At 46.9% G+C, this 20,756-nt stretch overlaps 1 protein-coding gene across 1 annotated transcript in view; it reads left to right on the forward strand.

The window, feature by feature from the left end:
- The window catches only part of cct7 (chaperonin containing TCP1, subunit 7 (eta)), a 60,355-nt gene that overhangs the window by 33,788 nt on the left and 5,811 nt on the right, over nt 1-20,756 (forward strand). Inside the window, exons 8-11 of the mRNA XM_038793121.1 lie at nt 690-878; nt 6,334-6,431; nt 9,677-9,809; nt 18,505-18,711. Coding sequence (XP_038649049.1) covers nt 690-878; nt 6,334-6,431; nt 9,677-9,809; nt 18,505-18,711 — 627 coding nt within the window. The remainder of the gene's footprint in view (nt 1-689; nt 879-6,333; nt 6,432-9,676; nt 9,810-18,504; nt 18,712-20,756) is intronic.

The following is a 20,756-nucleotide window of genomic DNA, read 5'->3' on the forward strand; positions in this document are numbered from 1 at the left end:
ACTTTCAAGCGGTTATTGGATAGGCACATGGAGCACACCAGAATGACAGGGAGTGGGATAGCTTGATCTTGGTTTCGGACAATGCTCAGCACAACATCGAGGGCCGAAGGGCCTGTTCTGTGCTGTACTGTTCTATGTTCTAACTGTGTAGTCCTCTGGCGTGGCCGTAGACAGTCATATTCGCAGTCGTGGACGCAGGCCCACACCTCACACCAGCCCGTATTCACCATTAATTGACTATCTTTCAGAGAGGCATAGGTTGTCTAGTGTGAGAATTGCCACATTTTTCAGTCGGGGGTGCTTGATGCCGAGTCTGAAAGAGGAGAGTATTCTATTCACAAGCCCTATCCTCATTCCTTTAACATCAAATTCTGTATTTGTTCGAAGTTACACCTTTGTGCTATTCCAGGAGTATCCAGTGTATGAACCCAGCGAAGCTGGTACTAAATTATAATTCCCAAGAGGCTTAAATTGTATTTGAGCTGGTTAGATTGAGTTTGCTGATGGGTTGAGAATGATTTCTCCATCATGGACCAGGGACCAAGTGACCTTGTGTCTTAGCTTGAACTGGATATGGACTGGGTACTAAAGGACCAGTGTGCTAATTGATTTTCTTTCAATACTGTTGTACAGACTGATTACACTATATACACTCACCATTAAATACTCTTAATTCCTTTTGTTTCTAGGACTATCAGGCCATTGTTGATGCAGAGTGGAATATCCTTTATGATAAGCTTGAAAAAATTCACCAGTCCGGGTCCAAGGTTGTGCTGTCCAAACTTCCTATTGGAGATGTGGCGACACAATATTTTGCAGACAGGGATATGTTCTGTGCTGGCAGAGTCGCAGAGGAGGATCTCAAGCGAACTATGATGGTCAGTGAAGTTAGGGAGTCTAATGGCAAAATGTTTGAATGGAAATGTGCTACCAGGAATGCTTACTAATTGTGTTTCCACTGCAGGGGCGAAGTTCTCCAACCCCCATGGCGGAAACGGAAGAGAACCTCACATCGCGCATGCGCCGACCGGCGAAAGCCTTTCGGCCAGCCCTGCTGCCGGGGCGCCGTTTTTTTGCGCCAGTCATCTGGTGCAAACCGCTCCGGCGCGGGGCTGGCCCCCAAAGGTGGGGAGAATTTCCCACCTTTGGGGAGGCCCGACCCCTGAGTGGTTGGCGCTACTCCCCTACGCCGGCACCCTCCGTCACGCCGGGTAGGGGAGAATGCCGCCCCAGATCTGGGATGGGAAATGTTACTCTCACTGATGGTCAAGCTGATTGACAGACTCGTGGCCAGTACAAACATAAGAACTAGGAGCAGGAGTAGGCCATCTGGCCCCTCGAGCCTGCTCCACCATTCAATGAGATCATGGCTGATCTTTTGTGGACTCCGCTCCACTTTCTGGCCTGAACACCATAACCCTTAATCCCTTTATTCTTCAAAAAACTATTTATCTTTATCTTTAAAAACATTTAATGAAGGAGCCTCTACTGCTTCACTGGGCAAGGAATTCCATAGATTCACAACCCTTTGGGTGAAGAAGTTCCTCCTAAACTCAGTCCTAAATCTACTTCCCCTTATTTTGAGGCTATGCCCCCTAGTTCTGCTTTCACCCGCCAGTGGAAACAACGTGCCCGCATCTATCCCATCTATTCCCTTCATAGTTTTATATGTTTCTATAAGATCCCCCCTCATCCTTCTAAATTCCAACGAGTGCAGTCCCAGTCTACTCAACCTCTCCTCGTATTCCAACCCCTTCAGCTCTGGGATTAACCTAGTGAATCTCCTCTGCACACCCTCCAGTGCCAGTACGTCCTTTCTCAAGTAAGGAGACCAAAACTGAACACAATAGTCCAGGTGTGGCCTCACTAACACCTTATACAATTGCAGCATAACCTCCCTAGTCTTAAACTCCATCCCTCTAGCAATGAAGGACAAAATTCCATTCGCCTTCTTAATCACCTGTTGCACCTGTAAACCAACTTTTTGCGACTCATGCATTAGCACACCCAGGTCTCTCTGCACAGCAGCATGCTTTAATATTTAATCAATTAAATAATAATCCCGTTTGCTGTTATTCGTACCAAAATGGATAACCTCACATTTGTCAACATTGTATTCCATCTGCCAGACCCTAGTCCATTCACTTAACCTATCCAAATCCCTCTGCAGACACTCAGTATCCTCTGCACTTTTTGCTTTACCACTCATCTTCGTGTCGTCTGCAAACTTGGACACATTGCCCTTGGTCCCCAGCTCCAAATCATCTATGTAAATTGTGAACAATTGTGGGCCCAACACTGATCCCTGAGGGACACCACTAGCTACTGATTGCCAACCAGAGAAACACCCATTAATCCCCACTCTTTGCCTTCTATTAATTAACCAGTCCTCTATCCTTGCTACTACTTTACCCTTAATGCCATGCATCTTTATCTTATGCAGCAACCTTTTGTGTGGCACCTTGTCAAAGGCTTTCTGGAAATCCAGATATACCACATCCATTGGCTCCCCGTTATCTACTGCACTGGTAATGTCCTCAAAAAATTCCACTAAATTAGTTAGGCATGACCTGCCCTTTATGAACCCATGTTGCGTCTGCCCAATGGGACAATTTCTATTCAGATGCCTCGCTATTTCATCCTTGATGATAGATTCCAACATCTTCCCTATTACCGAGGTTAAGCTCACTGGCCTATAATTACCCGCTCTCTGCTACCTCCTTTTTTAAACAGTGGTGTCACGTTTGCTAATTTCCAATCCACCGGGACCACCCCAGAGTCTCGCGAATTTTGGTAAATTATCACTAGTGCATCTGCAATTTCCCTAGCCATCTCTTTTAGCACTCTGGGATGCATTCAATCAGGGCCAGGAGACTTGTCTACCTTTAGCCCCATTAGCTTGCCCATCACTACCTCCTTAGTGATAACAATCCTCTCAAGGTCCTCACCCTGTCATAGCCTCATTTCTATCAATCACTGGCATGTTATTTGTGTCTTCCACTGTGAAGACCGACCCAAAAAACCTGTTGAGTTCCTCAGCCATTTCCTCATCTCCCATTATTAAAACTCCCTTCTCATCCTCTAAACTCTAAAGGACCAATATTTACCTTAGCCACCCTTTTTTGTTTTATATATTTGTAGAAACTTTTACTGTCTGTTTGTATATTCTGAGCAAGTTTACTCTCATAATCTATCTTACTCTTCTTTATAGCTTTTTTAGTAGCTTTCTGTTGCCCCCTAAAGATTTCCCAGTCCTCTAGTCTCCCACTAATCTTTGCCACTTTGTCTGCTTTTTCCTTCAATTTGATACTCTCCTTTGTTTCCTTAGATATCCACGATCGATTTTCCCTCTTTCTACCGTCCTTCCTTTTTGTTGGTACCCTCACTAATATAATAGTACCAGTCCAAGCTGAGTGAATCCACACTCACTAATATAATAGTACCAGTCCATGCTGCAGTCTGTCACTAACAGATAGTGCTCACTGTTGCGCTAGCTTAGTGAAAATGTGTAGGAGATCTTGAAACCACTGCACTGTACTGATCCAATCTCCTTTCAGCAAAAAGTTAATTACAGGAAAAAGAATAGTAAGAAGTCTTACAACACCAGGTTAAAGTCCAACAGGTTTGTTTCAAACACTAGCTTTCGGAGCACTGCTCCTTCCACTCACCTGAGGAAGGAGCAGTGCTCCGAAAGCTAGTGTTTGAAACAAACCTATTGGACTTTAACCTGGTGTTGAAAGACTTCTACTGTGCTCACCCCAGTCCAATGCCGGCATTTCCACATCAGGAAAAAGATGAGTGGGGATTTGTTGAATTTAAGTTGAATTGTTGAATTGAAGTTATGCCTCATATCCAGCAAGAGTCAGACATTAGCCACTCAACAAAAAATATAAGAAACAAATTTAGGAAGACAACACTGTATTGTACATCTTGTGAGGCACTGCAAAAATATAAGAAACGAATTTAGGAAGACAACACTGTATTGTACATCTTGTGCCTCACAAGATGTACAATACAGTGTTGTCTTCCTAAATTTGTTTCTTATATTTTTTGTTGAGTGGCTAATGTCTGACTCTTGCTGGATACATGGACACCAGCAGCCTTTTAGTTAACCCCTGTGAATCGGGACACAGATACCAATTGGCTGTTTGACCATAGGGAGCATCATAGCCAAACCTAAACTGCATCCACATTGTTTAACTGGTGCCAATGAAGCAATCCAGGAAAGGTGGCAGTTTGCCTCTCTAGTGTTGACAAGTGACAGTTGTTACGGACAGGAGCAAGATTAATTTAAACAGCACTGATTTCTACTCTCACCACCCATCTGTAAACAGAAAGATGTTTTGATTTGCTTCCCCCTTTATGAGCGGTGATGTATTTCCCAAAGCCTCAGTTTTAGTGTTATCCGACTTTCTATTAATAACCCTACAGCAAACTCACGTTCGGATGAACTCAAAGGGTTAGTTTATTTGCACACACTCAAATGTGGCAAGTAACTCATCTTCTGATTCCCCAAAGCCTATCCATCAAGGCACCAGTTGGGAGTGTTATGGAATGCTCCTCACTTGCCTGAATGAGTGCAGCTCCAACAACACTCGAGTAGCTCAACAGCACCCAGGACAATGCAGCCTGCTTTGTAATTCCTGGAACTCTCTCCCAGTGGGTGTACCTACATCACATGGACTACAGTGGTTCAAGAAGGTCGAAGGTCCTCCTCGGCCATTAGGGATGAGCAAGAACTATTGTTTCACATATGTCCAGAATCATAGTCACTGGAGTATTCCTTCACAGCAGTTGACAGGCTGGAAACTTGATGATGTGTAATTCACTTTTCTAGTCGAGTTGACTTCCATCCATGTTGTGATAGGCACATGGAAATGAATCAGTCTTGTAGATGATTGTACAGAATTTCCAGTAGAAACCGTGTAGTTGGAGCCAGGTAGTCAATCGGGGCAGAGCCCCTTTGTTGCTGCTCACAAATGATAAAAAATGTTTTTAAAAATATAAATTTGGAGTACCCAATTTATTTTTTCCAATTAAGCGGCAATTTAGGTTTTGGGTTGTGGGGGCGAAACCCACGCAAACACGGGGAGAATGTGCAAACTCCACATGGACAGTAACGTAGAGCCGGGATCAAACCTGGGACCTCGGCGCCGTGAGGCAGCATTGCTAACCTCTGCCACCATGCTGCCCCAACACAAATGACTGGGTTTGCTGTCTGGCAAGGCAATATAATTGGTTCCATCAGCTAGAGGTTTGTGCCGCCTGCCTCCCACCTCTTCACAGTGGCTTTGACAAAGGTCTGAGTTCCCGTGGTGGCTAAATGTTCCAACAATGAAGACTTGAAAGGGGGGTTGCAAGGTCCTTTGTCCTAGCGGACAAGTAGATGCTGGTCAGCTACCCTGGGGCAGGAAATGCAGTGGCATTTGTAAAGTCCTATTTTATTTCACATAATAACATACATGTTGACATCAAGGTAAGATTAAATCGGTCAGAATCCAGGAGGTATGAAGGTTGTATATGGATGTGTAATAAGGCTGGCCGTTTGTTTAATTCTTTCGTTGGATATGGGCATGGCTAGCATGGCATCTATCTGTTGCCCATTGCTAATTGCGTTTGGATTGAGTGGCTTGCTAGGCCATTTCAGAGAGTATCCACATTGCTGTGGGTCTGGAGTCACATGTAGGCCAGACAGCAGATTTCCTTCCCTAAAGGACATTAGTGAACCAGGTGGGCTTTTATTTATTTTTTTTGGTATAAATTTAGAGAAATTGAGGGGCAATTTAGCTTGTTCAATCCACCTACCCTGCACATTTATGGGTTGTGGGGGTGAAACCCCCACAAGCACGGGGAGAATGTGCAAACTCCACACGGACAGTGACCCAGAGCCGGGATCGAACCTGGGACCTCGGTGCCGTGAGGCCACAGTGCTAACCCACTGTGCCACCGTGCCTCCCCAGGTAGGCTTTTATAACAATGGATTATAGTTTTGTGGTAACCATTAATGAGACTAGTTTTTAATTCCTGACTTTTTATTAATTTCCCGTACCGGCCTCCCCAAACAGGCGCCGGAATGTGGCGACTAGGGGCTTTTCATAGTAGTTTCATTGAAGCCTACTTGTGACAATTATTGTTATTATTATTTAATATAAATTCCACCAGCTGCCATGGTGGGATTTGAGCCCAAGTCCTGAGAGCATTAGTCTGGGCCTTTTGATTCCTAGTCCAATAATATTATCCCTACACTACGATCTCCCACAGATTTTAATTGAACAGGTATGGGTGTTAGTTCTTTGCGATCATTTCTATGTTTTTGCCTTTCTTGTCTTTCAGGCCTGTGGTGGTTCCATTCAGACTAGTGTTAACGCCTTGACGGCTGATGTGTTGGGACTATGTGCACTTTTTGAGGAGGCCCAGGTTGGAAGTGAAAGGTATAACTGATACTAGGTGCTCTATCTACCAGTTTTATAACTGGAATCTGCTCTTGTTGATATTTGCATCACTTAGCCAGTTTAACATGTATTAGAATATGATCAATAGTATTTCTATATTCTGGTGTTAATGTACAGACCCAACAAAGAATATAACCGATGTCGGTAGCAGGTAGGCATCGATAGCATGTGTTGCATGTAATGTACATCAGTTATTCACTGAGATAAATGAAAGCACTAATGCTGGATGAAGTGGGTCAGAGTCATACAGTACAGAAGAGTCCCTTCGGCCCGTCAAGTCTGCATTGATAAAACAACACTAACCCTACTTTCCAGCACTTGGCCCATAGCCTTGGATGTTATGACACTTCAAGTACTCATCCAAGTACTTTTTAAAGGTTGTGAAGTTTCCTGCCTCTAATACCATCCCAGGCTGTGCATTCCTGATTCCCAACACCCTTTTCCTCAAATTCCCCGCTAAACATCCTGCCTTTCACTTTAAAATTATGCCACCTCTGTATTGATCCTTCAACTAGGGGAACAGCTTCTACCTATCCACCCGGTCCATACCCCTCATAATCTTATACACCTCAATCAGGTCTCCCCTCAGCTTTCTTTTTCCCAATTAAGGGGCAATTTAGCATGACCAATCCACCTATCCTGCACATTTTTGGGTTGTGGGGGTGAGACCCACACAGACACGGGGAGAATGTGCAAACTCCACCCGGCAGTGACCCGGGACGGGATCGATCCTGGGTCCTCGGCACCTTGAGGCAGCAGTGCTAACCACTGCACCACCGTGCCGCCTTAAATAACACCTTACCTTGGCCCACTCCCCCACCCTATTCCTGTAACTCCAACTAACCTGCATATCTTTGGACTGTAGGAGAAAACCGAGGAACCTCTCACAGATTCGGGGAGAACATGCAAACTCTACAGATACAGTCACTCGAGGCTGGAATTTAACCCGGGTCCCTGGAGCTGTGAGGCAGCAGTGCTAATCACTGAGCCACCGTGCTGCCCATATCTGGGTGGCCGGCATAATCTTAGAACAATGGGGAGGGTATTTAGGAGGGTAGGTTTGAGTACTGAATTGAGGTAGCATTTGAAAACAGTTATGGACAGGGTACTACTTACACTTGGACCTCTATCCAGCAATATGAAAAATGGGATGGTCTGAGAGTGTCTCCTTACAGGATTGTGACAATGGAGGAATGCCTAAACAGTTGGCCGCTTGGGCTGGAGATAGTATCCATTCCAGACAGGTGGAGTGAGGGTTTCTTCGTGTTAAACAGCGCGGGCTCCTAACTTAACGTGATCCAGGAACATGGGGCATAGGCTGTTCAGCTTTTTTAATGTGCTCTGCCATTTGATATTCTGTATGGTCTCAGCCAAGTTTTCAGTAAATGTGGGTTAACAGCACAGAGCCATGCTGTAATTTGATTATTCTTTCACCAGCATGAGCATTCCTCACTTTCTTAAATAACGGTACAACATTGGCTATCCTCCAATCCTCCGGGATCTCACATGTGGCCAGCGAGGACACAGATTTCTGTCAGAGGCCCAGCGATTTCATCTCTTGCCTCCCTGCAGCCTTCATAAATGCTTCACAGCTCCAGGGTCCCAGGTTCGATTCCCGGCTGGGTCACTGTCTGTGCGGAGTCTGCACGTCCTCCCCGTGTGTGCGTGGGTTTCTTCCGGGTGCTCCGGTTTCCTCCCACCGTCCAAAGATGTGCGGGTTAGGTGGATTGGCCAGGCTAAATTGCCCGTAGTGTCCTAATAGTAAGGTAAGGGGGGGAGTTGTTGGGTTACGGGTATAGGGTGGATACGTGGGTTTGAGTGGGGTGATCATTGCTCGGCACAACATAAAGGGCCGAAGGGCCTGTTCTGTGCTGTACTGTTCTATGTTCTATATTCAGAAAGATGGTTTTGAAGCTTTCAGCCAGTGACTGTTATCTTTATTGTCACAAGTAGGCTTACATTAACACTGCAATGAAGTTACTGTGAAAAGCCCCGAGTCGCCACATTTCGGCGCCTCTTCAGGTACACAGAGGGAGAATTCAGAATGTCCAAATTACCTAACGGCACGTCTTTCGGAACCTGTGGGAGGAAACCGGAGCACCCGGAGGAAACCCACGCAGACACGGGGAGAACGTGCAGACTCCACGCAGACAGTGACCCATGCTGGGAATCGAACCCGAGACCCTGGAACTGTGACGCAACAGTGCTAACCACTGTACTACTGTGTTACCCTTTCAAAGAACAATGCAACACAGGAACAGGCCCTTCGGCACTCCAAACCTGTACCGGTCATGATAACAACCGTTGCCAAAACCCTCAGCACTTCCTTGTGCCAAATCCCTCTATACCCATCCTATCCATGTGATTGTCAAGATGCCTTTTGAATGCCGTTAATGTATCTGCTTGCACAACCTCCCCAGGCAATGTGTTCCATGTACTCACCACCCTCTGTGTAAAAAAAAACTGCCTCTCGCATCTCCTCTAAACCTTGTCCCACAGACCTTAAACCTATGCCCCCTGATGACTGACCCCTCCACCCTGGGAAAGAGTGCCTGCCCATCCACTTTATCCATGCCAATCATAATCTTGTAGACCCTCAACCTCTGTCTTTCTAATGAAAACAGTCCGAGTCTATTCAGCCTCTAGCCTCTCCACATAACTAACACCCTCCAGACCAGGACCAGACATGACCTCCCTCATACAAATCCTTGCTGTCTGTCGCTAATAAGACCATTCACTTCCAGATGTGCATAGATCCTATCTCTGAGAATCTTCAACAGTTTCACTATTACTAAAGTCAGGCTCACTGGCCTATAATTACCCGGATTATCCTTTCACCCCTTCTTAAATAACGGTACAACATTGGCTATCCTCCAATCCTCCGGGATCTCACATGTGGCCAACGAGGACACAGAGATTTCTGTCAGAGGCCCAGCGATTTCATCTCTTGCCTCCCTCAGTAATCTGGGATAGATGCCATCTGGCCCTGGGGATTTGTCTACCGTAATGCTTTTTAACACACCTAACACTTCCTCCCTTGTAATAACGACCTGTTCTAAAGTGTTTACACATCCCTCTGGGACACCACCAATCAACGTGTCCCTCTCATTTGTGAATACTGATGCGAAATACTCATTAAGAACCTCACCTACTTCCTCTTGTTCCATTAAATGTTCATTGAGTCGGCAACAGAATTGTGACCTTTTCTTTTATCCGCTCTCCAGATACAACTTCTTCACTGGGTGCCCCAAAGCCAAGACCTGTACGATCATTCTCCGAGGAGGTTCAGAGCAGTTTATGGAAGAGACTGAGCGTTCCCTTCATGATGCAATAATGATCGTTCGACGGGCCATCAAGGTGAGGAAATGAGCTGTTGTGAGGGTGTGGGAGTTGAGCCACTGAGCCCTCCTAAATTCAGGCTTGAGTACTGTGAGTAAGTCCAGAGATTTCGTGCAGGTTAAATAAAGCAGCAAATGCACAACAGACAAATTAACATACCAAATTATAAGGCAATAATTGCAAAATATTGCCGGAAATCTGAAATAAGAACAGAAAATGCTGGATAAACTCAGCAGATCGGAGAGCATCTGTGGAGAGAGAAACAGTGTTTCGAGTCCATTTGACCATTCTACAGAACTGAAGAGGGATAGAAATCTTATTAATTATATACTGGGAGCATGTGGGGGGGGGGGGGTGGAAAGTCAGTGATAAGCTGGAGCTACAAGGCGACTGACCTGTGGATGTAAGAACAGTTGTCCTATTAATACATTCTGCTATCCTACCGTTGCCATTATTAACACCAGTCTCTAATGGCACCGTTAACAGCCATTTTGACTTACGACTATCACTTCTTCCCATTCCCCCGCTCCAGTTAATCACATTTCTATCCCTCTTCACCTCGAGAAGGGTCAGTGGAGTCGAAAAGTTGTCTCTCTCTCTCTCCACAGACCACCTGAATTTATCCAGTATTTTCTGTTTTTACTTAAGACTGGTGATACATCAGGGCCAGCTCTAACACCCATGATAATGCAAGTGACTGACTGAATCTAGGACAGTCTCCAGAGCATGTGCACATTGTGTCAGGTGCATATTCAGCAGTGTAGAGTCTAGATTTCTATAAAAACACTGAGTGAGAAACTTATTTGGTGTGTGCCCATATGAGAACATTCCAGACTGAGTGTGCAGTGAAGATTGGCGCGTTGAGTTGAATTTTTAATTAAGCTCAGTTCTCTGCAAGCTTGCTGCTTCCTTTCTTGAATGTGTCTTTCTTTTACATGCTCAAATCCAGTCATAGAACGCTGTCAAACAAAGGAAGGCCATTCAGCCCATCGTTCTGCTCCAGCTTTTTGGGAAAGAAATCTAGTTAGCCCCATTGCCCTTTTCTTTACCATGTAGTGCTGCGCTCGGCACGATGCCTCCATTTGTATACTGTATAGTGCTAAAATTGTTTTTCCTGTCAAGAATTTACCCTAGTCCCATTAGAAATCATATAGTGGTTCCAGAGTAGAAAGAGACCATTGACCTGAAGTGTCCATGTTAGCCTCTGAAAGAGCTATTCAGCAAGTCCCATTCCCTACAATTTTTTTCTCTTCAGTCTCTTTTTCAAATCCCCTTTGGAAGCCCCAAATGTATCTGCTTTCACCACATTGTCAGGCAGTAGGCAGTATGTTCCAAATGCTAATCGCTCGCTTTGTCAGAAGTATTTATGAACATATGAAAGAGGAGCAGGAGTAGGCCATTCGGCCCCTTGAGCATGCTCCACCATTTGATAATATCATGGCTAGTTGAGCCATGATAGTAGATGTGAGGTAGTAACCTCGCATCTACAACCCACCACCCCCAATAACCTATCACCCGCTTGCTTACCAAGAATCTATCCAGCTCTGCCATTAAAATATTCAGACTGGTTCCACCGCCTTTTCATGAAAAGAGTTCCAAAGACTCGAAATTTCTTTACCTTGTCTACATGTTAAATGGCCAACCCCTTGTTTTTTTAATCAGTGACCCCTCATTATAGATTTTCCCACAAGAGGAAACATCTGCTCCACATCGATGTCCTTCAAGATTTTATATGTTTCAATCAAGCCTCTAACATTTCTAAACTCCAGTGGATACAAGCCTAGCCTTTCCAACCTTTCCTCACAAAACAATCCACCCATTTCAGCTGTTAGTCTGGTTGATAAATCCTCTCTGATTTGCTTCTGATGCCTCTACATCCTTTCTTAAATAAGGAGACCAAAGCCCTGCCCCTTGGCGGTGCCCTGTCACGCCCCCGACCATGTGGGGGCTCCAGTGACCTCCGAGCAACTCTCTTTTGTGCGCCCCCCCCATTACATCCGGTCTCAGTTGATGGAAACCAGTAGTGATTCCTGCTGGCCTCACACTTCGGAGGTGGTGAATCCCAGAAGCTGGGAAACTCCGGCTAAAACCCAGAAATGCATATTTAAATAAGTTTAAATACTCATTTGGGACTGAACCAGATTGTCCACTGCCACAGGCCGAGAACTTTGCGTTCCGTTTGGCTCTCGGCATAAACCCCGTTTAGGGGCTCTCCCGCTATTCTCTGGTCTCACTAATGCTCTGTATAACTGAAGCATAACCTCCCTACTTTTGTATTCTATTCCCCTCGCAGTAAATGATGGCATCCTATTAGCTTTCCTAATTATTTGCTGTACCTACATGCTAGTCTTTAGTGATTCATGTATTAGGACACTCAGATCCCTCTGCATCACAGAACTCTGCAATCTCTCACCATTTAGATAATAAGCTTCACTTTTATTCTTCCAATCAAAATGGACAATTTCACATTTTTGCACATTATACTCCATTTGCCAGACTTTTGCCCACTCATTTAACCTATCTCTGTCCCTTTGTAGCCTCCTTATTTCCTCTTCGCAACTTACTTTCCTACCTATCTTTGTGTCATCATCAAATTTAGCAACCATCCCATCCATCACTTCATCCAAGTCATTTATATAAATAGGAATCAGTTGAAGTCCAAGCACTGATCTCTGTGGCACACCACTCGTTGCATCAAAAAGACCCATTTATGCCTACTCTGCTTCCTGTTAGCCAGCCAATCTTCTATCCATGCCAATGTGTTACCCCCCCCCCCCCAAACATGAACTTTTATTTTTGGCATTAACCTCTGATGTTTGTTTTATCAAATGCCTCCTGGAAATCAAAGTACAATGCATCCACCGGTTACCCTTTATCCACAGCACATGTTACTTCCTCAAAGGATAACCAACAAGTTGTCTCTTTCACAAAACCATGTTGACTCTGCTATATTACAGTGAACCTATCCAAGTGCCCGGCTATAGCTTCTTTAATAATAACTTCTAACCTTTTACCGTCGACAGATGTTAAGCTAACTGGCCTGTAGTTTATCTGCTTTCTGTCTCCTTTTTTTTGAATATGAAGTTCGCTGTCTTCCAATCTAATAGACAGTGTAGAACATAGAACTGTACAGCACAGTACAGGTCCTTCGGCCCACGATGTTGTGCCGAAGTAGTCTGAAACTAAGATCAAATCAACCGACTCCCAATCATTCTAGTGCCCTCCCTATGCCGATCCAATAACCGTTTGAAAGTTCCTAAAGTGTCCGACTCCATTACCATTGCTGGGAGTGCGTTCCACGCCCCAACCACTCTTGAGTAAAGAACCTACCTCTGACATCCCTCCTATATCTCCCACCCCGAACCTTATAGTTATGCCCCCTTGTAACAGCTACATCCACCTGAGGAAAAAGTCGCTGAATGTCCACTCTATCCCTCTCAAGCAAAAAGTACAGAGGATACTGGAAGTCTGCAGAGGGATTTGGATAGGTTAAGTGAATGGGCTAGGGTCTGGCAGATGGAATACAATGTTGACAAATGTGAGGTTATCCATTTTGGTAGGAATAACAGCAAAAGGGATTATTATTTAAATGATTAAATATTAAACATGCTGCTGTGCAGAGAGCCCTGGGTGTGCTAGTGCATAAGTCGCAAAAATTTGGTTTACAGGTGCAACAGGTCATTAAAAAGGCAAATGGAATTTTGTGCTTCATTGCCAGAGGGATGGAGTTTAAGACTAGGGAGGTTATGCTGCAATTGTATAAGGTGTTAGTGCGGCCACACCTGGAGTATTGTGTTCAGTTTTGGTCTCCTTACCTGAGAAAGGACGTACTGGCACTGGAGGGTGTGCAGAGGAGATTCACTAGGTTAATCCCAGAGCTGAAGGGGTTGGATTACGAGGAGAGGCTGAGTAGACTGGGACTGTACTCGTTGGAATTTAGAAGGATGAGGGGGGATCTTATAGAAATATATAAAATTATGAAGGGAATAGATAGGATAGATGCGGGCAGGTTGTTCCCACTGGCGGGTGAAAGCAGAACTAGGGGACATAGCCTCAAAATAAGGGGAAGTAGATTTAGGACTGAGTTTAGGAGGAACTTCTTCACCCAAAGGGTTGTGAATCTATGGAATTCCTTGCCCAGTGAAGCAGTTGAGGCTCCTTCATTAAATATTTTTAAGATGAAGATCGATAGTTTTTTGAAGAATCGAGGGATTAAGGGTTATGGTGTTCGGGCCAGAAAGTGGAGCTGAGTCCACAAAAGATCAGCCATAATCTCATTGAATGGCGGAGCAGGCTCGAGGGGCCAGATGGCCTACTCCTCCTAGTTGTTATGCTAAGTTCATCATCTTATACACCTCAATTAAGTCTCCTCTCAGCCTCCTTCGCTCCAATGAGAAAAGCCCTAGCTCCCTCAACCTTTCCTCATAAGACCTACCCTCCAATCCAGGCAGCATCCTGGTAAATCTCCTTTTCACCCTTTCCAATGCTTCCCAACTAACCCAACCTTCCACTCCATCATCCGTGTCATTGATAAAAATCACAAATAGCAGAGGACCCAGCACTGATCCCTATGGTACACCACTGGTGACTGGGCTCCAGGATGAAAATTTACAATTTACCACCGCCCTCTGTCTTCTATGTGATAGCCAGTTACTGATTCAATCGGCCAAATTTCCCACTATGCCATGCCTCCTTACTTTCTGCATGAGCCGACCGTGGGGCGCCTTACTAAAATCCATGTATACAACATCAACTGCTCTACCTTCATCTATGTACTCAGTAACCTCCTCAAAGAGTACAATCAAACTTGTGAGGCAAGACTTCACCCCTCACAAATCCGTGCTGACTATCCTGGATTAAGCTGTATCTTTCCAAATGATCATAAATCCTATCCCTCAGGATCCTTTCCAATAATTTACCTGTGACCGAAGTGAGACTAACTGGCCTATAAGTCCCAGGGTTATACCTATTCCCTTTCTTGAACAAGGGGACAACATTTGCCTCTTTCCAGTCTTCTGGCACTATTCCTGTAGACAGTGAGGACATCAAGATCAAAGCCAAAGGCTCTGCAATCTCATCCCTCGCCTCCCAAGAATCCTAGGATATATCCCATCAGGCCCAGAGGACTTGTCTATCCTCTGGCTTCTCAAAATTTCCAACGCATCTTCCTTCCGAATATCTACCTTCTCCAGCCTACCAGCCCGTATCGCACTATCCTCCTCAACAACATGGCTCCTCTCCTTTGTGAACACTGAAGAAAAGTATTCATTTAGGGTCTCTCCTATATCTTCAGACTCCATGCACACGTTCCCACTACTGTTCTTGACCGGCCCTAACTTCACCTTGGTCATTCTTTCGTTCCTCACATAAGTGTAAAAAGCCTTGGGGTTTTCCTTGATTCTACCCGCCAAGGACTTCTCATGCCCCCTCCTAGCTCTCCGAAGCCCTTTCTTGAGCTCCTTCCTAGCTTTCTTGTATCCCACAAGTGCCCTAACTGAACCTTGTTTTCAGATCTTTACATAAGCCCCCTTCTTCCTCTTGACAAGACATTCAACCTCTTTTGTAAACCATGGTCCCCTCACTCGACCATTTCTCCCTGCCTGACAGGGACATACATATGAAGGACACACAGTAGTTGCTCCTTGAACAAGCTCCACATCTCAGTTGTGCCTATCCCTGACAGTTCCTGTTTCCATCTTATGCTCCCCAATTCTTGCCTAATGACATTGTAATTACCCTTCCCCCAGCTATAAACCTTGCCCTGCCGTATGTTCCTATCCCTCTCCATTGCTATCGTGAAAGTCACCGAATTGTGGTCACTGTCTGCAAAGTGCTCTCCCACAACCAAATCTAACACTTGGCCCGGTTCATTACCCAGTACCAAATCCAATGTTGCCCCGCCTCTTGTCGGTCTATCCACATATTGTGTGAGGAAACCCTCCTGCACACACTGGATAAAAACATCCAAACTATTCGAATTATAGTGGTTCCAATCAATATTTGGAAAGTTAAAGTCACCCATGACAACTACCCTGTGACTACCGCACCTATCAGGAATTTCCAACAACCATTCCTGCCCCTGTTCTATCCATGTCTCCGTAATGGCCACAACATCGTAGTCCCAGGTACCAATCCATGCTTCAAGCTCACTAACCTTCTTCCTGATGCTCCTCGCATTGAAGTAGACACACTTCAAACCACCTTCTTGCCTGCAGGTCCACTCTTGTGACCTTGGTACCTTCCTCAGTACTGCACTATCCTCAACTTCCTGAACTCCAGCAACGCTATCTCCTGGACTACAAATCAGTTTCCCATCCCCTCCCCCCCCCCAAACAGCTGTCGCAAATTTCCCTCCCAGGATATTGGTGCCCCTCTGGTTCAGGTGGGACCTTATTTCTTAATGTCCCATTTAGCAATCACCGTACGTCAGTGTCTTCAAGTCGTCGACACTTCCCCAACTCTTCCTTTCTCTAACTACTCTGTCTCGACCCCTCATGGTTTTGAACAATTCTATCAGATCTCTTAATCTTCTGTAAGCAGAATGGCAGCACCGTAGCACAGTGGTTAGCACGTTGCTCACAGCATCAGGGTCCCAGGTTTGTGTCCCGGCTTTTGCGGAGTCTGCACGTTCTCCCCGTGTCTGCGTGGGTTTTCTCCGGGTGCTCCGGTTTCCTCCCACAAGTCCCGAAAGACGTGTTGTTGGGTGAAGTGGACATTCTGAATTCTCCCTCTGTGTACCCGAACAGGCACCGGAATGTGGCGACTAGGGGCTTTTTACAGCAACTTCATTGCAGTGTTAATGTAAGCCTACTTGTGATAATAAGAAAGATTATTATTATTATAATTTATGTGAGCTTACTTAAGGAAGGGCATATTTGTCTTGCACTGGAGCAGCAAAAGTTCACTAATAATTCCTGGGGTGAGAGTGTTTTCTGTGAGAAAGTTGAGGGAGAATGGACCTAAACGTCCTGCAGTTAAAATAATGAGAGGTGATCTCATTGGAGTGTATATGATTCTTCGAGGAGTTGACAGGATTGATGCTGAGAATCTCCCTGGCTGGAGAGTGTCTGAATCTGGAACCTGGGCTCCCAGTCTCTGGATGGGTCAAATGTTTAGGACTGAGGTGAGAAGACATTTCTGCACTCCAAGGATTGAGAACTTTTGAAATTTTCAAACCGAAACACCTGGGAAGTGGGAATCTTCTGTCTTGAGTATATTCAAGGCTGAGATTGATGAGAGTTCTGGGACTCCGTGATTCAAGGGATAAAGGGATAGCACGGAAAGTGGAGTTGATTCAGAATATCAGCCATGATCTTATTGAATGGCGGAGCAGGCTTGAGGGGCTGAATGACCTATCAAAAAACTCATTCATGACTAATTCTTAACGGCAGCACGGTGGTGCAGTGGTTAGTACTGCTGCCTCACGGCACCGAGTGACCCGGCTCTGGGTCATTGCCCGTGTGGAGTTTGCACATTCTCCCCGTGTTTGCGTGGGTTTCGCCCCCACAACCCAAAGATGTGCAGGCTGGGTGGATTGACCACACTAAATTGCCCCTTAATTGGAAAAAATGAATTGAATATAAAAATGGACTTCACTAATTCTAGACTTGACCTTTACGGGCGTGAACTTGATTTTGATAGATTTCAATAAATTGACATGTACTTACCAGCCTTGACGCTGTAACGTCTGCCCACACCTTATCCTCCCACCTAGACGGCATGACGTTGTGCCTGCGCAAATCACGACTGAGTGGTGATAACCACGCTGGGGGCGCAGAGTTAAGTATAGAGGAGCCAGGAGCGAGCGTTCTGGGGAGCCACATGGGTGGGGGAGGGGGTGATGATGTTATTCACGGTCTTGTTCAATGTGGCGGGTAAAGCCGGCTATGAAGCCTGTGAGCTTCACACTGGTTTTCTCATCTGAGCCAACATTACTAGGGTGGCACGGTAGCACAGTGGTTAGCACAGTTGCTTCGCAGCTCCAGGGTCCCAGTTTCGATTCGCGGCTTGGGTCACTGTCTGTACGGAGTTTGCACGTTCTCCCCGTGTCTGCGTGGGTTTCCTCTGGGTGCTCCGGTTTCCTCCCACAGTCCAAAGATGTGCAGGTTAGGTGGATTGGCCATGATAAATTGCACTCAGTGTCCAAAAAGGTTAGGTTGGGTTACTGGGATAGATGGGGTGCTCTTTCCAAAGGTTGGCGCAGACGCGATGGGCCGAATGGCCCCCTTCTGCATTGTAAATTCTATGTCAACATTTTTGGGAAGATTCCGTCCATTCTTTTTACGATAAGAAAGTTTCATGATCACCCATCACTGAGCTTTAAATTCCAGATTGTATTCATTGAATTCAAGTACCATTCGTGCTTTGGTGTAATTATTTTAACCCAAGTCCCCAGAGCCTTAGCCTGACACTCTGGATTAGTCCGGTGTAAGAGAAATGAAAATCGCTTATTGTCACAAGTAGGCTTCAAATGAAGTTACTGTGAAAAGCCCCGAGTCACCACATTCCGGCGCCTGTTCGGGGAGGCTGATATGGGACTGGTATATTCATCCAGTGAATCCCCATGCTGAGGTGTGGGCCCATATTGTTGCATTATTCTGTTGGCATTTCTTGCTTGTCATTGTGGTCGTATGAGTCTCGGCAGTCAAGAAAAGTATTTAGCCTGGCGCTGGGATACTCGGGTGTTTGATCAGTAATTCCTTTGTATTTGCAGAATGACTCTGTTGTTGCTGGTGGAGGTGCTATTGAGATGGAAATCTCCAAATACCTGCGAGATTATTCCAGAACCATTCCGGGCAAACAGCAGCTGCTGATTGGGGCGTATGCCAAGGCCCTGGAGATAATCCCGCGACAGCTATGTGACAATGCTGGCTTTGACGCCACAAACATCCTCAACAAGCTGCGTGCCAAACATGCTCAGGTAAGGATGAGCTCTCTGGCCACCTCCTCCACACGGCTGTTACTCCAGCACAGTCTGTCACTGAATATTCCCGATTTTCATTACATGTGCCTCTCTCAGATTCTTGCCATTTCCCATTGATTGCTTGTTGCCTATCCCAAACATTTCCTTTTCCCCCGGAATCTCTCAATCTTTACTGTGCAATAGGAGGCCATTCGACCTATTGAGTCGGCACTGGCTCTCTGAAAGAGCACCCTACCAAATCCCACCCCCACCGTATTCCTGTAGCCTTGCACAGTCCCTCTTTTCATCAAACCTGCCTCCCCTATCCACTTAGGAAGTTCGTTCCAGATTCTAACCAACCTCTGGATGAAAAGAAAATTCCTCACATCACTTCTACTCCATTGGCCATTACTCTGAATCTATGCCCTCTAGTTTTTGATGTTCTTTGAGTGGGAACAGTTTCTCACTATTTACCCTGTCCATGCCCCTCAGGATCTTGAATGACTCCAGCAAGTCTCCTCGCAGCTTTATTTCCTTCGAGGAAAATAGACACAATCTCTCTTTCGGTCCTCCATTGCTATAATTATTTATCCCTGGAATCATGCTTGTGAATCTCCTGTACTCTCTCCAATGCTTTCATAACCTTCCCCAAGCATAGTGCCCCAGAATTGGACACAATACGCCAGGTGAAGCCTAGCTAGTATCTTCCACAAGTTCAATATGACCTTCTTACTCCTGTACTCAGTGCTTTCATTAATAAAGCTTGTCTTGGACCAGAATGAATATTGAACCTTAACAAGCTAAACCATTTGAGATGGGGGAGCTCAACCTGGGCCGGAAGAAAGTGGGGTTCTGCATTGCTGGCCTGGGGGTTAGGGTGAGGAGAGGTAAACTGGGGTGCAGGGCTCTGGGTCAAAGGCGTGGCAAGTTCAGGTGGGGCTCTATGTGATGGGGAGAGGGGAGCAGGGGTCTGGGCTGGGGTTGGGGCTCTGTGATGGGGAACAGGGGTCTGGGCTGGGGTTGGGGCTCTGTGTGATGGGGAGCAGGGGGCTGGGGCTGGGGCTGTGTGATGGGGAGCAGGGGAACAGGGGGCTGGGGTTGGGGCTCTGTGATGGGGAACAGGGGGCTGGGCTGGGGTTGGGGCTCTGTGTGATGGGGAGCAGGGGGCTGGGGCTGGGGTTGGGGCTCTGTGTGATGGGGAACAGGGGGCTGGGGTTGGGGCTGTGTGATGGGGAGCAGGGGGCTGGGGTTGGGGCTGTGTGATGGGGAGCAGGGGGCTGGGGTTGGGGCTGTGTGATGGGGAGCAGGGGGCTGGGGCTGGGGTTGGGGCTGTGTGATGGGGAGCAGGGGGCTGGGGCTGGGGTTGGGGCTGTGTGATGGGGAGCAGGGGGCTGGGGTTGGGGCTGTGTGATGGGGAGCAGGGGGCTGGGGTTGGGGCTCTGTGATGGGGAGCGGGGGGCTGGGGTTGGGGCTCTGTGTGATGGGGAACAGGGGGCTGGGGTTGGGGCTGTGTGATGGGGAGCAGGGGGCTGGGGTTGGGGCTGTGTGATGGGGAGCAGGGGGCTGGGGTTGGGGCTGTGTGATGGGGAGCAGGGGGTTGGGGTTGGGGCTGTGTGATGGGGAACAGGGGGCTGGGGTTGGGGCTCTGTGATGGGGAACAGGGGGCTGGGGTTGGGGCTGTGTGATGGGGAACAGGGGGCTGGGCTGGGGTTGGGGCTGTGTGATGGGCAACAGGGGGTTGGGGCTCTGTGATGGGGAGCGGGGGGCTGGGGTTGGGGCTGTGTGATGGGGAACAGGGGGTTGGGGTTGGGGCTCTGTGTGATGGGGAACAGGGGGCTGGGGTTGGGGCTCTGTGATGGGGAGCAGGGGGTTGGGGTTGGGGCTCTGTGTGATGGGGAACAGGGGGCTGGGGTTGGGGCTGTGTGATGGGGAACAGGGGGCTGGGGTTGGGGCTGTGTGATGGGGAGCAGGGGGTTGGGGTTGGGGCTGTGTGATGGGGAGCAGGGGGTTGGGGTTGGGGTTGGGGCTGTGTGATGGGGAACAGGGGGCTGGGGTTGGGGCTG

This window comes from Scyliorhinus canicula, chromosome 3 (genome assembly GCF_902713615.1).
Source record: "Scyliorhinus canicula chromosome 3, sScyCan1.1, whole genome shotgun sequence".
In the NCBI taxonomy this organism is placed as follows: domain Eukaryota; kingdom Metazoa; phylum Chordata; class Chondrichthyes; order Carcharhiniformes; family Scyliorhinidae; genus Scyliorhinus; species Scyliorhinus canicula.